This window comes from Lasioglossum baleicum, chromosome 1 (assembly GCF_051020765.1).
Source record: "Lasioglossum baleicum chromosome 1, iyLasBale1, whole genome shotgun sequence".
NCBI classification, from domain to species: domain Eukaryota; kingdom Metazoa; phylum Arthropoda; class Insecta; order Hymenoptera; family Halictidae; genus Lasioglossum; species Lasioglossum baleicum.
In genome coordinates, this window is record NC_134929.1 from 9,327,515 (window position 1) to 9,347,058 (window position 19,544).

Sequence of the window (19,544 nt, forward strand, 5' to 3'; positions counted from 1 at the left end):
AAGTGTCGTCTGGTGTCACCTCTTGTTGTATGTTGTATCTGGTTGTATCTGGTTGTATCTCTAAATATATACCATATATACTCTTTGGCATAACATGGCATAACATAACATAACAGCAGTAAAGGGTATGTGTTCAGTACAATGCGGAAAATACAATATAAATACATATTTTGATGGCTTTATAAAATAACAGTTGTGAATTAAAACGATCAAATAACAAAACTGATTATTTATTTAATTTGTTTGTTTATACAGGTTATGATACATGCACAGTGAATTCATCTGTGAATTAGCGTAATTACTACGGGCAAGTGGTATTATCCACGTGCATTACTGGTATGTAAATAGTGAATTTTTTATATTACCTGTACTATAAGTAAATCAATTCTCAAAACAGACAGACAGCATGTTTCATTTCGAAACGTTATTGTAGTATTCAAGAAATCAAAAGTAAAATTGCCAAGCATTCGATCTGTTGCATAGGTTATGTTGTTTATACATGTTTATGTTGTTTGAAATACACATATGTAGTACTTTACTATAAGATTTTTTAAATTGATTAATATAGGTAAAAAAATGGTAAGACATAACAACCAATTACCGGAGAACCTTCCACAATTACAAAATTTAATTAAACGCGATCCAGAGTCTTACAAGGAAGAAGTAAGTTTACACATGATCCAGTCATTGTTAATGTAATCGTTTATTTGAAATTTTGATTGTTATTCTATGTTTTATAGTTTCTGCAGCAGCATCAATACTACAAGTCTACTTTGGAAGTGTTTAATCTAACTCCTAACAAGTTTAATAAGAGTCTCGATGAAATAGTCATCTTTCTGGCACAGGTAAATTTTTACTATTTACTGTAACTAACATCTATTGTTGTACGGAACGTCTATCTTGAACTATTTAGAACTAACATTTTCAGAGATTTCATAAGAGAAGTTTTTGTCTTGCAGGTGATTAATTTATATAGAACCAGTCTTTGGCAAATAGTTTCCTTGTAATAATATTATAGCAGTTGATAATTGGTAAAAAAGTTTTAAGCACAGTAATCATGGAGAAGTACTTGGAATATCTTCAAGGCAGAATTATATGTCGAAACAACATTATAAAGCAATTATATTCTTTTATCGGAATTCAGGATGAACCTATGCCTTACAGTATATTTGTGTGCGGTCATGTAGCAACAGGAAAGTCTTTGGTAGTGGAAACCATGCTTTCGTTTCTAAACTACAATACTTCAATAATTAATTGTATCGAACATACGAACAGCAAGCATATATTCGATTATATACTAAGCGATTTATCTTTGAACGGAAATGAGTTTCTGCTTAATACCAAATTGCAACACAGATGCGACAACATTGTCGACTTTATAATAAATATTAGAGAGATTTCGATCAATGATACTCGACCGATTGTGCTTGTCTTTGATAAAGCCGAGAAACTGAGAGATATCGATTCCAGCTTGCTACCTGCATTGTCGAGGTTGAAAGAATTGTCGAATGTTAATGTTTGCGTAATATTTATAAGCGATATTGTATGGGAAAAATTTCGCGCGAAAGTAGGCGTATACGAACCGATTAAAGTTCATTTTTCTCAATACACGCGGCACGAGTTTGCTGAAATATTGCTCACATATAAACCGCACGACTACGAGGTCGCATTTTATAAAAATTATTTGAATCTATTCCTCTCCGTGTTTCTACGATTTTGTCGAGATTTGAACGAACTTCGTTACATGGCTAAGATTAATTTCAAAAAATACATTGAACCTATCGAGACGGATAAATCTAAGATAGATGATACTGCTACGTTGTGGAGAAATATTTCTGCAGTTTTCAAGTCTAATTTAGAAGTTATCTATCTCCGAGTTTCGTCCGAAGATTTTGCAAAACGCAGTCAGTTGTCCAAAGAAATTGAATCGACAACAAAATTGGCATTGAGCTTCGAGTTACCATATTATGCGAAATATATGTTGATCGCGTCGTATCTCGCATCATATAATCCTGCTAAAGAAGACAAACATCTGTTTATAAAGCAGAAGATCGGAAAAAGAAGAAAAGCCAAAAGAAAACCGAGCAAAGTAAATGCTCCCTGTGGCCCTTATAATTTTCCAGTCTCTAGAATGCTCGCGATCTTTTGTGCGATTCTCGACGAGAAAGTAGATATAAATGCCAGTTTGCTCGCACAAATCCCGTCTATGTGTCAACTAGGCTTATTAAGTTTTGTGGGAAATTATAATTTGGACGAACTAAAACTTAAGTGTTGCGTGTCCTACGATTTTATTCTTGTAATTGCTAAGACCGTTGGATTTACCATACAGAACTATTTGTACAATCTTATGCATTGAATGCGCTATACATTCCATAAAATATCATTGTACAAACAATTCGATAGCGTGAAAACATTATTTTTTGTATTCAATAATCGATAATTAGTGAATAAAGAGTTACAGTTTATAAATTCATTTTACATCTTTTTTCACAGGTAGCCCATTGTTACCCGAACGATCTAGAATTATTTCCGCAAGAAATCATTGATGTACTGCAAACGTATAATACAGTACTTGACAATGATATGCGATTAGTGAGTGTTTAGAAAAATATTACTTTCTATATTAAGATACATGTGTTTCCCCATTGCATACTATTAACCGGGCTTTTCTGTTTGTAGACGTTTTGCAAAGCTCTAATTCAACTTCGTAACAAATCCCTTTTGGAACCGACTGTGCTTCTAAGGCTATTTTTTCAACTTTTAAGATGTCAAGACAAAAATTTGAGGGAATTCCTTGAGACACACATCATAGCCGATATTAAAAATATTAATGCCAAGCAAAAGAATGCGAAAATTAATACAACTTTGCAAAATTTCATGTTCTCAATGTTGAAAGACTCGAATGTCAGAGCCGCGAAGATGTCGGCTGATATTATGATAGAATTATACAAAAAGAATATCTGGAACGACGCAAAAACCGTTAATGTACTGGCAACAGGATGTTCTGCTAAAACGAACAAAGTTATGGTCGCTTGCTTAAAATTCTTTTTAGGATCCAACGAAGAAGAACGTGAAAATGGTGATAGCGACAGCGATAGTGAGCCAAATATCAAAGAAATTGTGATGGCCAATAAAGTAAACAAGAAAACGAAGAAACGCGAGAAACAATTAAATAAAGCGAAACAGTTATTAACGGTAAGTTGGTCATGATCTGTGAACGTTTGGTTTTAATACATACTCATTTACGAATTACTTGTGATAATCATCTTCTCTGTATATCTTGAAATACTTTAGAAATCTAAGAAGAAGGCATCGAAAGCTCCAGCATATAATTTTTCAGCGTTACATTTAATTCACGATCCACAAGGTTTTGCTGAAAAGTTGTTCAAGCAATTAGAAAAGAACAATGATAGGTTTGAAATTAAATTGTTAATTTTGGACGTGATCTCGAGGCTGATCGGTCTCCACAATTTATTTCTATTAAATTTTTATCCGTATCTCCAAAGATTCCTACAACCGCATCAAAGGGGTAAATCATTTTCATTCGATCGAAGATTTTTATATAACTTGGATGATTATTTCTATGTTTTAATAAAAATCTTTAACCATCCTAGAGGTAACGAAACTTTTACAATTTGTCGCCCAGTCTTGTCACGAACTCGTGCCACCCGATGTATTGGAGCCTATTTTGAAAACATTGGCAAATAATTTTGTCACGGAACGAAATTCAGCTGACGTTATGGCCATTGGGTGCGTATACGATTGAGTCGTTCTTACTAAAATCTCTGTTCAATTCCCATAGTAAGCGTGCAATTAATTTCATTGACAAATTTATATTCTGCAGGTTGAACGCAATACGAGAAATATGCATACGATGTCCTCTGGTTATGAATGCAGATTTATTGCAAGATTTAGCACGGTATAAGCATTATAGAGAACGTAGCGTGATGATGGCTGCACGTTCGTTGATCGGTTTATTCAGAACCACAATGCCAGAGTTACTACATAAAAAGGACAGAGGACGACCAACAGAGGCAACTATGGCTTTGGAAGTTGCAAAGTACGGACATGTCCCTGCCCATGATTTTGTTCCGGGAGCTGAAGCTTTATCGAACGACAACACTAATAAAGATCCGAACAGTTTTGTAATAAATAGCGATACCGATGTAAGTGTAGAACATATTGTCATCCGATATAATTGCCTCTGATCGGAAACATTTTTATCATAGGATAGTAACGATGATTGGATCGATGTAAACCACAGTGACGATGACGATAACGATAACAAGAACAAGAATGAGAACGAGGATGGGGATGAGGATGACGATGACGATGATGGCGATGACGATGACGATGACGATGGCGATGACGAAGACGAGGACGATGAAAACAATAGTAAAAGTGATGAGGGAACAGATGAAAAGACGGATGTTAGTAACGTTAAGCATATCAGAAATCGGAGAAGAATAGGAAAGTTACGTTACAGGAAAAAAGCAGAAAGGAAAAAATTAAAACAAAAAATGAAAGAAAGCTCAACACCAGAAGAAAAAGAAACTGTAACGGTTGAGAAGAAGGAAAAAGCATCTTTAATATCTACCGAACGTTTATTAACCGACGAAGATTTTAAAACAATAGATATGGCATTAGCGAAACAACAAGTAACGTATGCTAAACGCGGCGTAAAACGCCCGCATACAAACGATGTCGAATCTGGTGATTTTGTGAAATTGTCAGATATCGAGAATATATATAAGAAACGAAAGCACGACAAACAAGCGCGTATGGAATCTGTAAAGGTGAGTTTTACCATAATATGTAGAAAATCAGAACTTTCTATTTTCTAATGAGTACAAGATTATTTTAGCGTATGGATTATAGCCGAAAATGATTAATCTAAAGACTTAGATAATAAATGAATTTTCTATGAAAGCACTATTTTAAAATATTTTAATGAAATTCTTAATATTATTAAGACTCAGACTAAGTAAATCATTTATTTTCCAGAAAGGACAAGAGGGAAGAGAGAGATTCGGTTACAAAGATGGACGGCAGAATCCACTTTGCAGCACAACGAATCGTGAAAAAAAGAAAACGAAAGCTTTCCAGATGTTGAAGCATAAAGTGAAAGGAAAAGTAAAGCGTTCGTTTAAAGAAAAGCAAATTGCTTTGAGGAATCATTTACTGAAACAAAAGAGAATGAAATGATCACAGATAGAAAAGTATTACGCGCATATCGTACGTACGCGTGTTTGTACTGTGTACATATCGAATAAAATATTTAATGAAACTTTTATCTTAGATGGTATTTGTTAAAAATCAAATGAACCAGCTTGAATATATTTTTTTTCGTGCCGAGGGTAGGGGGCATAGCTGTGCAAGGTGTTGTGGAAGAGAATAGTTGTTTTTTATTTTAAAAAAAAGTTAATTTTATAAGTATAACATTTATTTGGAAAGGGTTTTGTACAATTGTGAATAATTCTTTAATAAGCTAATACAATTTGTCATCTCTCTAATCGTACCGTTTTTATACAGGGTCTGCCATATCTACGTTTAGCTTCTTCGATAAAGGCATTCTCCATTTGTCTTACTATCTCGTTAAAAAATAAATTAGAGAAATGCGAGTGTATAAGTGACCTAAATTCAAATGATAACGAAAAGTCAATTACACACGTTTGTGCATTATTTTTTAATCCTGGACTGAATAGCCACAATGTATTCAAATGATTAAATAATCTACCATCCGTGCATTCGGCTTTTACGAAATGTGGTCGGACAAATGTTACTTTGGAAGTATAGCTTTCCTTTATCGGCGGAAATCCTATAACTAAATTCGCTTTAAGGCTATCATCATCGCTTGATATAACGTCGGACTTTTTACAAAACGGTACGAACTTTTTGTAATTCTTCACGTCTGCTACGACATCGTATATTTGCTCCATTGAAAATCTGTGCATAAAAAAGAAAATATAAAACGATCATAATAGAATTATTACTGTTATCTTTTTTAAAAACGTACCCTATCAATTTACGTCCTTCGTATTCCTTCAATTTCGATGCAACAGCCATATACATCGTTTCCACGCATTGTTTATTAAAATGATTTCGATTTCGAAGCACTATATTTTCAACCAGTGCAACACCTCTGAAAATAATATAATTTCTATCAATTTTACAATCAATTTAGAAAATTTGCCGACGCGTTTGGTTTAAAATGAATTACATCGATTGAAAGTTAGGAGAACGCTCACTATGAAAACCGACCTTTACTCTTCTTTGAGTGTACAGTCTGATATTCGAACAAGCAATGGTGATATTCCAATAATAATAGAATTGAAAAATTAGCAATAAATTAATGATACAATAAAAATGAAAAAATCTATGAAGTATCAATAAATATTGCTTAGATTAATCAAAAACGATTCTCATTACGATATGACATATAGTCTTTCTTATATTTACAATGTTAATTCCGCGAACTAGGTTATATCACTGTTCTATTATAATTTTTTCACGATTAATAATATATTCTTCTTATAATTGTAGATATTTAATGGAAACAGTACAATTTGCTTTTTACAATTCATAATTTTACTTTTTAAATCGTAATGCAGCAGTATCACACGATTATGTACTATAAATAATCTTGAATATAACCTGTGTATACAAATAACTTGGAATTCGCAGTAAAAATCAAAATTTGTAATAACATACGCATAAAATATATTACCTATACATGATGTTTAAAAATACTGTTAAATTCACTATGATACAATAATATATTTTGACATGCAAACTAAGTCTCCGTTTACAATATGATAATCCTCGAACATTATAAAGATCCACTAATCCACTTCATTGTTTTTTTCAACTAATTCTAAATATTCTATTCTTTGGCGATGTGTTTGATATAAATAGTGTTTATATTGAAATATATATAGATATAAACTTATAAAATCACACGAACGCCGAAGACGTGCGTAGGACAATATGTATACATATATTGGCCTATCGTACTGCAAGCATGATTAAAAATAATATCATATTTTTATAATTAAACGTCAAGTGACAGTGCACGATGTCTATAGACGTTCTTCTCGTACAATAATAGTAATACTTGTACGTATATTTATTTCAAATGATTTCTTAACATTTTTATGAAAGCGAGCTTTATTCAAATAATGTTGAGTTTATTTCATAATATGTATTTCACTTTGCACGACTTTACGCTTCGATCAACGTCACAGTAAAATTTGGCAGTGATTTTGCATTCGTATTACATACAGATACAGAAAATATTATTATTTCAGTATAGTTGACCAGAGAGGACATACCCTCCGAGCTGACGTAGCAGCAGTAAGGTTGGTGTTGGTACTCTTTCACGTGCAAAGTTACATAACACAGGTACCGCAAACGCCTTCGTTTCGATTCATATTTAAAAAATGGCTGGCATCGCTCCGCAGGCTTGCAGAAATGTATTTCGGCAAGTGAGTACTTCGAAAATCATTTCGTTCGTTAATAATAAAAAATTTTATACCGGCAAGGTGTTGTCGCATTATTGCAACATATCGTGCAAAAATTCGGCAACAGAATTTTAGTCTATTATTTGTTCTGCTACTAATGTCAGATCAATCGATTTTTTTTGTTTGTACGATTTGACATTTCTCATAAACGCTGACGATATGTACTGACACGATAATTCAACAAATATTTCTACTTTACATTCTTGCGTCGAAAATTGTTTATTAATTCTCTGCATATAAATAGTTACACGAGTCTAATAAACATGACCAATTATAATTATATAATTACCACTACTCGTTTTATTTATAAATGTTTTAGGAAATATATAAAATAACGAACTTCGTACGAATCTGATTTTATTCATTTGATTTTTGCGTTTGTTATTTTAGGTGAGAGGTTTACATACCTCTGCTAACCAAAATGCAGCAGCCAGGTTAAAGACATTTTCCATATACCGTTGGAATCCAGATAAACCTGATGAGAAACCGTATATGCAGGATTACAAAGTAGACTTAAACGCGTAAGTTTATTGATTGAAATAAACAATGATGATTTGATTATTTACTTCATTTCTGTGTAAGCGGAATGAAAATATTATTATAGTTGCGGACCTATGGTTCTGGATGCACTGATTAAAATTAAAAATGAGGTCGATCCAACTTTAACTTTTCGTCGTTCCTGTCGTGAAGGCATTTGTGGTTCTTGCGCTATGAATATTGGTGGCATAAATACTTTAGCATGTATTAGGTAATTGAAAAGTATTTTTATATTCTTTTACCGCACAGACATGAAGATGAAAATGACTTAATTGTACTTAATTGTTTTAGCAAAATTGATTCTAATTTAAGTTCGAGTAGCAAGATTTATCCTTTACCACATATGTATATAGTGAAAGACTTGGTCCCTGATTTGACCAACTTCTATAATCAGTATAAAAGTATACAACCATGGTTGCAACGTGGCGATGGACAAAAAGCTGGCTCCAAGCAATATTTGCAAAGTGTTGACGATCGTAAAAAATTGGTACTTTAATTTATTAAGTTTTTACCTTACTACAAATACCTTTAGTTTCGCTGAATGTAATTCACCATTTTTTTTATTATAGGATGGTCTGTACGAATGCATCCTATGCGCTTGCTGCAGCACTTCTTGCCCATCGTATTGGTGGAACGGTGATAAGTACTTAGGACCAGCTGTACTTATGCAAGCCTACAGGTGGATTATCGATTCACGAGATAATAAGTCAAAAGAACGTCTTTTACAATTGAGAGATCCGTTCTCCGTGTACCGTTGTCATACTATTATGAACTGTACTCGCACTTGTCCAAAGGTGAGTATCTTTATAATATAATACTATTCATTGGGCATAAGTTACTACGTTCTTCTCAACAGGGATTGAATCCTGGGAAGGCAATTGCCGAAATAAAGAAACTGTTGGCCAACATTAGTGAGAAACAAAAACCAGGTCTCGATGCTGCTGTATAAGTAAGTAGAAAGAGTAAAACCGATTAGTAAACCATGTGCATTCTGTTTAATCATGGTTACCGATAAATTTATGTTTTATCAAACGAAGGTGTCCGAGACACTTATTTAAAGTGTTTGATAAAACAGAATACGCTGAATTTGAAATAATTTTTTATGTAATAAATAATATATTTCAATTAATGCTACTGTCTTTTACTGTAAATAAAGCTAGACTCCCAATGAAATAGATGGACATCTATATTTTTATTTGGAACTGTTTATTTTATGTACATTAAGACATAAAAGAAAATATGTTAAAATCCGTCGAATGGATGCAGTATAATATACTAATATCGTACATTTTTTGTGACAACTTGTATTGATAATATGAGCTTGCCGAAACAATTAACATTTTTTCGATGAGCAAAATTGTTTTAGATATGTATTCATTTGTTTCCTTATACTAAGAACGCAAGTGTGCTAGTTGTTTCGAATAAAATTTTTAGTATCATCAAAAATATATGGATACGTTATGTTAATACTAAAAACTCGTGCAGTATAGTAGACAATAAAATTGTAGGAAACCATGCGATCGTAAAGTACGTTAAACAACAAGTAGTAATATTTTAATATTCTCAAAATGCAATGTTTCCTCGTGGAACACGTGGAACTCGTGATATGCATCATTGAGAACTATCTACAAATTGTTTAACATTTTTCAAAGATTATATATGTTTTAAAGAGATTTACGGCTCCGCAGCCATTTTGCTTCTAGCCGTTTCCCTTGATCGATTGTGTACCTCTGCCGTTCGCGAAGTTATGCCAAATATGTCTTCGTGGTAACGATTTTCGTCCTTGAAAAAAATGAAGAGAAGATGAAACAATTTGAACTGATTGTTTAACCTTTAGCAATGGTGACTCAGAGAGAAAGAGAGAGACGTCACTAAAAAGTGCTGTACCATTATTCTAATAAATTCTAATCAATTACTAAACATTTAAGTATTGTATGAGGTATATCAACCTCATATCAACGAAAAGAGAAAATTATATATCTAGCTCGGAAGAAATGTTTAATTTTCGAGTTAAAATAGCTCTGACTGCAAAGGGTTAAACGATAAACCGATGTATAACTTACACGTAGAGACAGCATGTATGCTTCTACTTGTTTGTCTGTCATTTCACCCTGCGTTTGTATAATCTGTTTCAAAGTTTGATAAACGTCTTCTGCCATTGTGCAGTCACCGCATACGTAGAAGTGGCCGCGTTCATATACCAGCATGTCGTAAATTTGAGGCGCTTCCGCCTGAATCAAATCTTGTACATATGTCTATAAAAAAATAATTGAGAAATATTAGATATTAAAAATAATGGAAATATATTAAAGGTATATGGTATATATACCTTCTTCAATCCACATTCTCGAGAAAGGGCCAAGAAGATCTTATCTAAAACTCCAGCCTTTATCATTTCTTTTTTTTCATCTCTATATAAGTCTAAGTTTCTCTGTCGGCAACCAAAGAACAACCAGACTTTCCCATACTCAAGGTCTGTAAGTTGTAAATTACATTTATGCTACAGTTAAACTTATACCGATCAATATAAAGAAGTACCTGGACGTCGTTTTATTTCCGCGAGTCTGTGACTCCAAAATCCGCGGAAAGGCGCGATTCCGGTACCTGGACCGACTAGTATCATGGGAGCTTTCGGATTAGGTGGCATATAAAAATTAGGCGCGCTAAATAAAAACAGAAGATATATTAATATTCTTATAAAACAAAAATGCTCAACTTGGAGCATCCCAAACGGGGATTTACCTGCGTACAAACACATAGAGTGGTTCTCCATCCGATACCTCGCGTAAATAATTAGAACAGACTCCATAATGAACTGGTCCAGACCCACCTAAGGTATTTTTCCAATAAATTAGTTACCGACAAACAATTAACAAACTTGTTACTCTGAAAAGTTGTACACGATATAGAATACCTTGCGTTGTATATTGTACAACGGCAACAGTAAGATGTATCTGTCCTTGATGCACATCAGGAGAAGAGGAAATGCTGTAAAATCTTGGTTGCAAAGGTGTTAAATGAAGGAGTAACAATGGTGCAAAAGGCTTTACAGATGGGAATTCATTTAACACTTCTACTAAATTAGGAAATTTCCAATGCCTCCAGTCCTCGTATGCTGCAGAGTCCTGTATAGATGATAAAAAGATGTTTTAATACTATTTCTGATTTTATGCGTCGAATATTTCTTAATTTAATTTGAATTATACACTTACAGAAGACAGAAGGTTTAGTTGAGCTTGTTCTTTCACGTTGGTAGCTATCGATGCAAAATATCTGAGAAGGTTCGGTGTTGGAGGTGTTGTAATATCTAAAAATCTCGTTAGTAGCATTCTCAGACTATTAGGTAAATATCTATCATGTGCTACCCATCGTTTTTCAATGCCTAAATCAACAAGATAATAAGTACAATTAAAATCACGAAAACCTATGAATTCTACAAGTTGCGTGATACTCGTGCAAACCATTAGGCGTGTGAGATTGTTTTTGCATTTGCAATTCCATTGGCACATCTGGATCAAACGGGGTCTGCACTCGTTTTAAAATTCCTTCCACAAGTTCTGACCTATTGCACGCAAACACCCCCAAATGATCGCCGGGCTTATACGATATTTCCATGCCTGCTATATCATCCAATTCCAAAAGCAGTGTGTTTCCGCTAGAAAAACGAAGTTACATATCGTTACAATGTGTTGTGGTATTATAGAACGATCTATCGAATATGCATAATTACCTTGCCGAGTCACGACATAAATTTGTTTTTGCGAACATGTTACAAGTGGTAACATTCCTGTTATGGCATTTGCTTAATGCTGGAAAGAGGAATTTCATTTACGAAACTTTGATAAAGGGATTTTATATATATAAAAGCCTCGACTGAAACGGTTCTGTAAATAACTGTTTCAAACTGTTATACAGGGTGTGGCCGGACGGGTGGTACAACCGAGCAGGGGGTATATGTAAAGATAAGTCGGAAAAAAGGAGTAACATTTTTTCGTTTGACGCTTCGTTTTCGAGAAAATCGAGTTCAAAGGTTCGCCAGGTTCGCTTGCTTTAGTATGTATATGCACAAAGTAGAATTGGGTGATCATGGTCAGACGCGTCGGACGATTCCTATACAATAGCACATGTATTCGCTGCATTTTCAAACTCGGTTTTCTCGAAAACGAAAAAACGTTAAAAACGGATGACCCTGTATATCGTTTCTGATTGAAACAGTTATGAAGAACCGAAATGATGTTGTAATTGTTACGAAAATATCGGTAACGGTTGTGGTTCTTGAGAACCGATATTATTTCGGTTCTATAACTATTATTTTTCAGTTATTTTTCATGATTCAGTATTCTGTTCGGCCGAAGAACATATAATAATGTAATATACAAGGTGTGTATATGTATACAGGGTGATCCTGGAAACTGGGACAAGTTACTGCTCTTTTTTCAGTAAAAAACGAAAAGGATGATGAAAAAATCAAATGTCATAATACGTTCTAACTTGTTATGACCTTATTTTTCAGGCGGATGCACCGATGCACCCGCTGCAATTGCACTTTATTCTATAATGCAACCCAATTTTTGTATTAAACCAATCGATCCGTTTTACTACCCTATGTATAAAAGTACTAACCCAATATCATCGAAATGTCCTGTATCATTTTTTTCTATTTATACTTAAAAAAGAGCAGTAACGTGTCCTAATTCCCAGAATCACCCTGTGCACATAATCACCTTTCGCTATTGGCTGAGGTTCAGCTTCTACGAAACGAACAGTCGCAGCCGTCAGTGCTTCTGATCCCAACGACAAAGCAACTTCTCTTAAAGTGCCGTCGTCATCCAAGCAAAATGTTTCACAAGCAACCTAAGCACAACAATGATAAAAGATATAAAAATTGCTTTTTCTACAAATCGGAATAAAATATAATAAAATACTAACAGCGAATGTATCAGCTGCCCAATTCCGGAAAGCCTTTTCCTGTCCACACATTTCATCTCCTTGGGCTAATCGCAATAAACGTTCTCCGCCTAATTCACCCAGTAAATTATCCACGTAGCGACCAAACGCGCAAAAATTCGGATATGCTGATGATCCCAACGCGAAAACAGCAAATCTGAGGGAAGATATTGTTCATTGCATATTCAATAACTATGCGTTGATTTCTGTATAAGCAGAGTTTCATATCTTCTTAGATTTAATAATAAGAACTGGATACAAGTTACAGGGTCGTTCAAGGTTTAATTTGATTTAAAAAAGGGCGAATTTGGAGTGCGAAACGATGATTTAAAAAAGGGTGAATTTGGAGTGCGAAAACTATATAGTCATACCTAACATTGCTCAAGGGGCCGAAGGTGTCCTCCGGTTGAGAATCCGTAGTTGAACCGCGCATGGAATCCAATCTATCCAATCTTTTAGTTTTGCTTACTTCTGTTTGGCTATTCGCCTTAATGAAGGATTTCGACGTTGCTAAACTGCAATTGAAATGTAATTACGACGATATAATAATACACGAAAAACAAAATGATTCGGAACTGGTTCAGAGTTACCTTATTTTATTGCCGCTATTAATGTATGTCTCATTCATTTTCATTGCATACAAATTTTGAGCAAAGGCCTACAAAAATTAAAGCATACATAACGCATGTTGATTAAGAAAGTAGAAAATCGTTTCGTGAAATAGAATTACTTCGCCATTTTCTGGAGGGTCGCCATTCCCAAAAGTGGACGTTATCACCAACAATAGAGCTTCGTGTTCGATGTTGCTAATGTCGTAATCCGACATGGACAGTACCTGCAATGGACAGCTTCAATATTTTTCAGTACTTCACTGCTTTCAAGTATATTTCAGACACGATTTCTCTGGAATAAGATTGTCGTGGGGACAAATATAAAAGGTACCTGGGAATGGAAAGCGTGTCCCAGTAGTTCAGCGAGTTTTTCGGCGTACATCTGCGATGTCCCGGTTTCTGTAGCAAATAGCACTGTTGCTTTTATTCTTCGAGACAGAGCTCTTCCGAATAACTTGGACGTGAATTTCACGGCTCTGGAAATATTGAAAATTTCTTGAAAGCTTTAAGTTATTAGTTATTATTTTCAAACGGTGGTTTACCTGGCAATTTGTTTGAAATGAAATTTTCGTCTCGGTTTCTTCGCCGTCGACTTCTTATCTCTTCCTTTCTTCCAAACATGTGTTTTCCAAGCAGGATCCTAGAATCGTGCATCGAACAACGTAAGTAAACCCAGATGTGAGAATTTAAACAGAGTCGTCGATATTATTATAGAAACCTGAGCATCGTAAGACGGTTTTAAATGATATAAAGCCATTTCCTGATGAAACACGGGCGTTGCTGATCCCGATATCGGTGGGACAATCCACAACCAGTCGGCCGGACATCCGTTCCTTAGCCGCATCTCGTTTTCATAATGTTTCATGAAAGACTCTGAAGCCATGTGATGATCGACAATTGTCACATTTTTCATCTAAAAAGAGATCTCAATTTATTATTGTTTCTCAGTGTGTGCCTCGAGCAAAGTGTATACGCATACTTGGAAACTGTGTAGCACAGCAACGTTGGCTTCTATCATAGCTTTATCTTTCCATAAAGACGTGGAAGTTCTTGTATCGAGCTCCATGTGCGTTGCTATAGTCTACAAATAACATTCGCGTTATTAAGGTTTCTATTCGAAGCGAAATATTACAATTTTCTTGGAGATGAACCTCTAATAAATTATATCGTTGCACGTCACACAGATCTCTAGCTCCGATTTCGGTGCTCATGTACCAGCCGTTGAACGGTGCAGCTGTGAATTCGAGTCCTCCGCAATCGAAAACCATTCCCGATACAGCGGGCACGGCGAACCATTTTAATCCCAGCTTCTCAAACCAATCGTATCTATCGTGAAGGATCGAATCAATTCGCACCGACATAGTAGCATTTCGATACTAATTATCAAGATTGAAGGATCACTATAAATGCAAGTCTAATAATCGGGAAATAATTAAGGAAGATCCTTTAATTTTGATCATTAACCTTCAGCTATTCGCACTCCACTTTCTACATAACTGATTACATGGAACTTTATATCACTCCATCATAAATAAATTTTTATACAATAAGATAACTAGCTTAATGCATAAATAAATATGTACTAGTGTAGTCGACACCTTTGTTCATGCTTTTGAAACACTAAATTTTAAGTTCTGAGATTGTAAAGGCTATATGCGAGTAATTAAAAGTTAATGTATTACCAACACTTACGTGGGATGACTGAGAGGAACTTCAAGGACCAGTTCACTCGGAATATCAAAGTAATCAGGATCATGACCATTTGCTGATAATATCAATGGCAATATATCGAAACGAGTGCGTGCACCTTTCCATCCTAATTTTATACAGAGCTGCATAAAACAGTAGGCAGAAGTTTAATGCAATGTTTTACTCGAGAAACGGCTGTTTGATTTTTAGTTAACGCCTAAATCAATAAACATTGCTTCCTAAATGTCCGTGGACCTCGGAAATGAAGAAATTAGTACAATTTTTAGCACATTTTAAGAAGTTATTCATGACAAAAATTTGCTTCTCTTTAATGCGATGCCCTGACGATCCTATTTAATATTTTCTCTTGCTTTTTTTCAAATTGAAGAGCAGACTTTTGTGGTAAAAAATCATATCATGTATTACCAATTAATTGAAATACTCTATTTAAAAAATAACGTTCAATGCAGTAAGAAAAATTTGCGAAGTTCTTCCTATTTAAGAGCGAAATGAATAATAATTTGGAAACTTCGAGGGGTTCTTACTGTGTTGCAAGAAACATTTTTTTTAATCTTGAAAAATTGACTTCTGGCGATAAAAAAGCCGGTTTCCAGACCGTAGTGCGACGGTCAGTGTTTTCGAACTTAAGAATTCAAGTTTTCTCAGTGATTTCGAACAAGAGATTTTTAGTTCCGTTTACCTCCGTGAAATCCACATTCACTGGATCACCGGTTACAGTACCATCTGGATTCTTATAACCGGCGTAGCCGATCAGTTGCTGATTCCACACCCTGTAATCGTGTTTCCCATCTGTGCGTTGCGGAAATATCGTTATCGCGGACCTGTAAATTTAGTCATTAAGGAATGGCCAACTTTCAATCAAAGTTGTATTGTTCAGACCACCTGATGTTTCCTTTGTTCGTACTGTATTTAATGTGATTGCACAGAGCCTCGAACATGCCACTGGTCGTGGTCACGTAACGGCAGTCGAACACCTACAAGCGGGTTCATAAAAATGTTCATTTGAATTTCGAATATTCGGATACTTTGTGCGGAACACGATTACCTACTTGTAATTTCGACCATTGAATGCGACCAATACACCGTGCAGCATTGCGCCATGCCAGTTTCGCTCCAAAAATTAATTCCGTTTCAGTTAATTGATAAGTGCCGATGGCTAGGACCTCCTTTTGCACGTAATCCCAACGAGAACGATGGGCCTCACTGTTTAATCTGTAAATACGATATACTTCGTAAATTGTTGAGGACTTTAAGGGGGTAGTCTCGTTTCCAGGGATGCAAGTGTGCGCCTTTACATTTCTCGATAATGCAAAGATGGGGTATTTCTATTAAAAGTCCTATTTTTACGTTTACGAGGCGTAATTTGTATTATTCGGAAGCATAAAGCTGCAACACCTACATGCTGACGAGTAATGCAAAGTACGCTTCGTAAAAACAGCTTAACAACTTTTATCTAGCACTTGTCACTACTGAAAAACCCCATCTTTGCATTATCAAGAAGCGAGAAGGCGCATTCCTCACCCTTGCAATCCTGGAAAGGAGAATTCGTAACTCAGGTCAGTGAACGTAGTCATAAAGTTTTCTACAGGTAGTTAATGCAACATTTGTCGCGCAATTTAATATAGTGTTTTACGTATCAATTAATTTTTAATGTGACTATCAACTCAAGTAAGTTTATCAAATAGCTTCGAAATTGTACGAATGCAGAATCGGATATTTTCCGATGTTCTGTTTATAATTACAACTAAAACACAAAATTGATATACTCTAATTGAATGAAGTCAAAGGATAAAAGTTAAATATTCGATTTCAGATAGAAAATATGGTTTACCGCTTTCGGGACCCGAATACCCGAAAGTGCGCTGTCGAAAGGAGTGGGATCAACTACTATAGCTTTGAATCATTAGTTACATTTGATCCAACTATAGCCAAATCCATAAAGATTGTTATAATCAAGTCTCGACCCGTTTTAAATTTCCGGTACCTATAGGTCTCGTACCTTCTGATGGAGGAAAAGTACTGCTCGAGGAAATCTTTTGCATGCACGAGGATTTCTTCTCTGGTACGAGGTTCCGGTCCATGTGTTGGCAGCTGCATAATGCTACCAAGACACGCTTGACCCGAACACAATGTTTTCTGAAAAATACATGTTTCGCCATTATTACACCAATCAAGCTCTCCGACAATATTACAAACAGTAAATTACTTGAATTATCTTTTTATAAATGATTATATTATATTTTAAAAGTGATTATATGTGCCCATAATTCTGAAAGTGGTCTAAGTCTAATTCTAAGTGGTTTGGTCTAATTTCTTGTTTCCAGATATTTCAAGGAAAAAGATATTAAACACTAAATGAATTCCATATACTGAAATAACAAGCACTATCTATCGGTTCATTTTTTGACGATATCGTAAGAATTACATTAAAATAATTTAATTAAAAATAATGTGATGTGAAATAACGGATAAACTAATTTTTTTCACTTAAACCACTTCCATAATTATGTGGGCACATATTATTTCATACAAGCAATATAAATATTATTTTCTACTAGTCTCTATAAACAATTACATTATTCTTCATAACAAAATTACGTTTTATAAGTAACTACGTTTGTTTCATCTTCACGAGTCATCGCATTAAAATTTTGTTGCTTCTAGCCTGCGGATATGGGCCCATAAACTTTATTCATTGTCTAAATGATTGTGCCGTCTATAGGCTTCTAAAAGCATCATCTCTGAAGATGATATCTCGCGGATAATCGAACGTCGCCGATGAAAGTACCGATACGAGCTACGCTTTAAGGCTCCATAATATCTTCGTCTTCGATTTTCTCGACTCCAAAGCGTCGAATTTCGTTGCGCCCCAAAATAAACGATGCGCCTTCATATATTACATTCTTCACAAATCTTGCGATACTCTTAAATGAATAATAATTATAATAAAATTCTCTCAAGATCCGAATACAGCTTCGTCGTTCATTGTACAGCTGATTATACTATTGTTACCCCCTCTGCTCCTAAGTACTTAACTATATATATATATGTCCTAAACGATTATTTGTACATTCTTCTCGCATTCTTTTCATCATCTACATTTTCATCGAAGATTTTCCCTGAGCATTCTACAAGCCTTATTATACTAAATCGTGTAATTCTCAGTTCTTAGCACAGCTTTAAAAAAATCTGTACATATGCATTTTACATGGCAATAGATGAACAGTATATACTGTATATACATATATGTATGTGTGCCCATAATTATGAAAGTGGTCTAAGTCATATATTTCTTGTTTCGAGATATGTAAAGGAAAAGGATATTAACACTAAATGAATTCCAAGTACACATCTAACCGTTCATTTTTGAAACACCACAAAACTTACATTGAATGAATTTAATTTAATATATTAATATAAACTCATTGTTTTTAAATTTTCACTTAGACCACTTTCACAATTATGTGCACATATATACATAAAAATTGTTTAAAAAGACCGTGTGTCACTTGCGGCCACAGAGGATGCATATACACAGTATTTTTAAAGAATTTTGTTGGATCGTGCTAACTATCTTCGGGGATTGTACTCTAATTTCATCGGTTGGTACGGTCTTAAGATGTATGAAATTCTTGAAGAGAGTCTACAGGATGATTTCGTCCATGTATAAACGTATTTTTACAGTTTTTCTTATCACCTCGAAAACGTTTGAGATAGTCGTTCGAAAACGCGATCGGCCAGCTTGTTTTGAGCAATATATTACATCCACCCCTACATCCGCGCAACTAGTGGGCCACCGAACGCACGCTCATTCTTCGATGAGTATTGACTCGGTCCACGTCAAATTCGCCCACTCGTAGTTTTGCGCCAGCCCCCGCACTGTCATTCTTATCTGCCGAATCTCGCGACCAGGAAAATCTCACGATTTCAAACGATCCCGAGTCTGGACAATGGGACACGAGATGGAAGAGGAATGGATACCGATCGAAATAAAACGGATACAGGGAGAGAGAAAAAGACGTGCAGTTTGAAAACTTGTGTTGCCAGTGCCTACCTCCGCATTTCTCGCGTGCAAAGAGTCAAACGCCTCGGTCTTGTAGATGAGGTTTCTCAGTTTGGTCGGCTTTCTTTGGCAGGCTCCAGTCTCGTGCTCCTTCATCTCGACGTCTTCTCGGCTCGAGAACGCGCCCCTGACTCGTTTGTCAACGCTCACCGCTCA

The 19,544-nt window shown here is 35.1% G+C and overlaps 5 protein-coding genes across 8 annotated transcripts; 3 read left to right on the forward strand and 2 right to left on the reverse strand.

Moving 5' to 3' along the window:
• The first annotated feature begins 51 nt into the window (after positions 1–51).
• On the forward strand, positions 52–5,488 carry Mys45a (SDA1 domain containing protein Mys45A). Of its 2 annotated transcripts, XM_076428962.1 has the most exons (12): positions 52–125; positions 256–336; positions 569–663; positions 741–845; positions 2,494–2,592; positions 2,680–3,195; positions 3,295–3,529; positions 3,615–3,750; positions 3,845–4,166; positions 4,230–4,796; positions 5,005–5,235; positions 5,300–5,488. In XM_076428962.1, the coding sequence occupies exons 3-11, from the start codon at positions 577–579 to the stop codon at positions 5,203–5,205; spliced, it is 2,268 nt and encodes a 755-aa protein (XP_076285077.1). In that variant the 5' UTR covers positions 52–125; positions 256–336; positions 569–576; the 3' UTR covers positions 5,206–5,235; positions 5,300–5,488. The 2 variants fall into 2 exon arrangements, with proteins under 2 accessions (XP_076285077.1, XP_076285086.1); XM_076428971.1 differs by lacking the exon at positions 5,300–5,488 and having other exon boundaries at positions 60–125; positions 256–339; positions 571–663; positions 5,005–5,218.
• On the forward strand, positions 629–2,469 carry Orc5 (origin recognition complex subunit 5). The gene is made up of 3 exons (XM_076429178.1): positions 629–663; positions 741–845; positions 960–2,469. Exon 3 carries the CDS (start codon positions 1,058–1,060, stop codon positions 2,354–2,356), a length of 1,299 nt encoding a protein of 432 aa, XP_076285293.1. The 5' UTR covers positions 629–663; positions 741–845; positions 960–1,057; the 3' UTR covers positions 2,357–2,469.
• Positions 5,489–5,501: 13 nt separating the features above from the next.
• Positions 5,502–7,618, reverse strand: LOC143211482 (coenzyme Q-binding protein COQ10 homolog B, mitochondrial). 3 transcript variants are annotated; one of them, XM_076429216.1, is made up of 3 exons: positions 7,332–7,618; positions 6,017–6,142; positions 5,502–5,946 (listed from the first exon to the last, which is right to left on the reverse strand). In XM_076429216.1, exons 2-3 carry the CDS (start codon positions 6,070–6,072, stop codon positions 5,502–5,504), a joined length of 501 nt encoding a protein of 166 aa, XP_076285331.1. In that variant the 5' UTR covers positions 6,073–6,142; positions 7,332–7,618. The 3 variants fall into 3 exon arrangements, with proteins under 3 accessions (XP_076285331.1, XP_076285341.1, XP_076285349.1); XM_076429226.1 differs by lacking the exon at positions 7,332–7,618 and adding an exon at positions 6,262–7,327; XM_076429234.1 differs by lacking the exon at positions 7,332–7,618 and adding an exon at positions 6,728–6,750.
• Sdhb (Succinate dehydrogenase, subunit B (iron-sulfur)) lies at positions 7,321–9,186 on the forward strand. Its single transcript, XM_076429203.1, has 6 exons — positions 7,321–7,484; positions 7,911–8,041; positions 8,125–8,268; positions 8,349–8,544; positions 8,627–8,851; positions 8,914–9,186. The coding sequence occupies exons 1-6, from the start codon at positions 7,440–7,442 to the stop codon at positions 9,004–9,006; spliced, it is 834 nt and encodes a 277-aa protein (XP_076285318.1). The 5' UTR covers positions 7,321–7,439; the 3' UTR covers positions 9,007–9,186.
• Positions 9,187–9,230: 44 nt separating this feature from the next.
• On the reverse strand, positions 9,231–19,514 carry Nos (Nitric oxide synthase). The gene is made up of 25 exons (XM_076428949.1): positions 19,380–19,514; positions 17,325–17,461; positions 16,375–16,537; positions 16,208–16,299; positions 16,005–16,146; positions 15,308–15,447; positions 14,767–14,941; positions 14,595–14,696; positions 14,334–14,528; positions 14,158–14,255; positions 13,943–14,091; positions 13,735–13,835; positions 13,595–13,662; positions 13,376–13,519; positions 12,987–13,161; positions 12,782–12,911; positions 11,788–11,866; positions 11,519–11,712; positions 11,270–11,439; positions 10,972–11,182; positions 10,800–10,887; positions 10,596–10,720; positions 10,387–10,532; positions 10,121–10,312; positions 9,231–9,839 (listed from the first exon to the last, which is right to left on the reverse strand). The coding sequence occupies exons 1-25, from the start codon at positions 19,482–19,484 to the stop codon at positions 9,732–9,734; spliced, it is 3,429 nt and encodes a 1,142-aa protein (XP_076285064.1). The 5' UTR covers positions 19,485–19,514; the 3' UTR covers positions 9,231–9,731.
• Between the last annotated feature and the right edge of the window lie 30 nt (positions 19,515–19,544).

Coding starts and splice junctions, on each gene's coding strand:
- Sdhb (XM_076429203.1), top strand. CDS start 7,440: ATGGCTGGCATCGCTCCGCAGGCTTGCAGAAATGTATTTCGGCAA. Junction 7,485..7,910: donor GCAGAAATGTATTTCGGCAA/GTGAGTACTTCG, acceptor TTGTTATTTTAG/GTGAGAGGTTTACATACCTC. Junction 8,042..8,124: donor TACAAAGTAGACTTAAACGC/GTAAGTTTATTG, acceptor ATATTATTATAG/TTGCGGACCTATGGTTCTGG.
- Nos (XM_076428949.1), bottom strand. CDS start 19,484: ATGAAGGAGCACGAGACTGGAGCCTGCCAAAGAAAGCCGACCAAACTG. Junction 13,836..13,942: donor CGCTTTCCATTCCCAGGTAC/CTTTTATATTTG, acceptor CATTGCAGGTAC/TGTCCATGTCGGATTACGAC. Junction 9,840..10,120: donor CATACATGCTGTCTCTACGT/GTAAGTTATACA, acceptor ATTTTTTTCAAG/GACGAAAATCGTTACCACGA.
- Orc5 (XM_076429178.1), top strand. CDS start 1,058: ATGGAGAAGTACTTGGAATATCTTCAAGGCAGAATTATATGTCGAAAC.
- Mys45a (XM_076428962.1), top strand. CDS start 577: ATGGTAAGACATAACAACCAATTACCGGAGAACCTTCCACAATTACAA. Junction 4,167..4,229: donor TAATAAATAGCGATACCGAT/GTAAGTGTAGAA, acceptor TTTTTATCATAG/GATAGTAACGATGATTGGAT. Junction 4,797..5,004: donor CGCGTATGGAATCTGTAAAG/GTGAGTTTTACC, acceptor TTTATTTTCCAG/AAAGGACAAGAGGGAAGAGA.
- LOC143211482 (XM_076429234.1), bottom strand. Junction 5,947..6,016: donor GAAGGACGTAAATTGATAGG/GTACGTTTTTAA, acceptor TTTTATGCACAG/ATTTTCAATGGAGCAAATAT.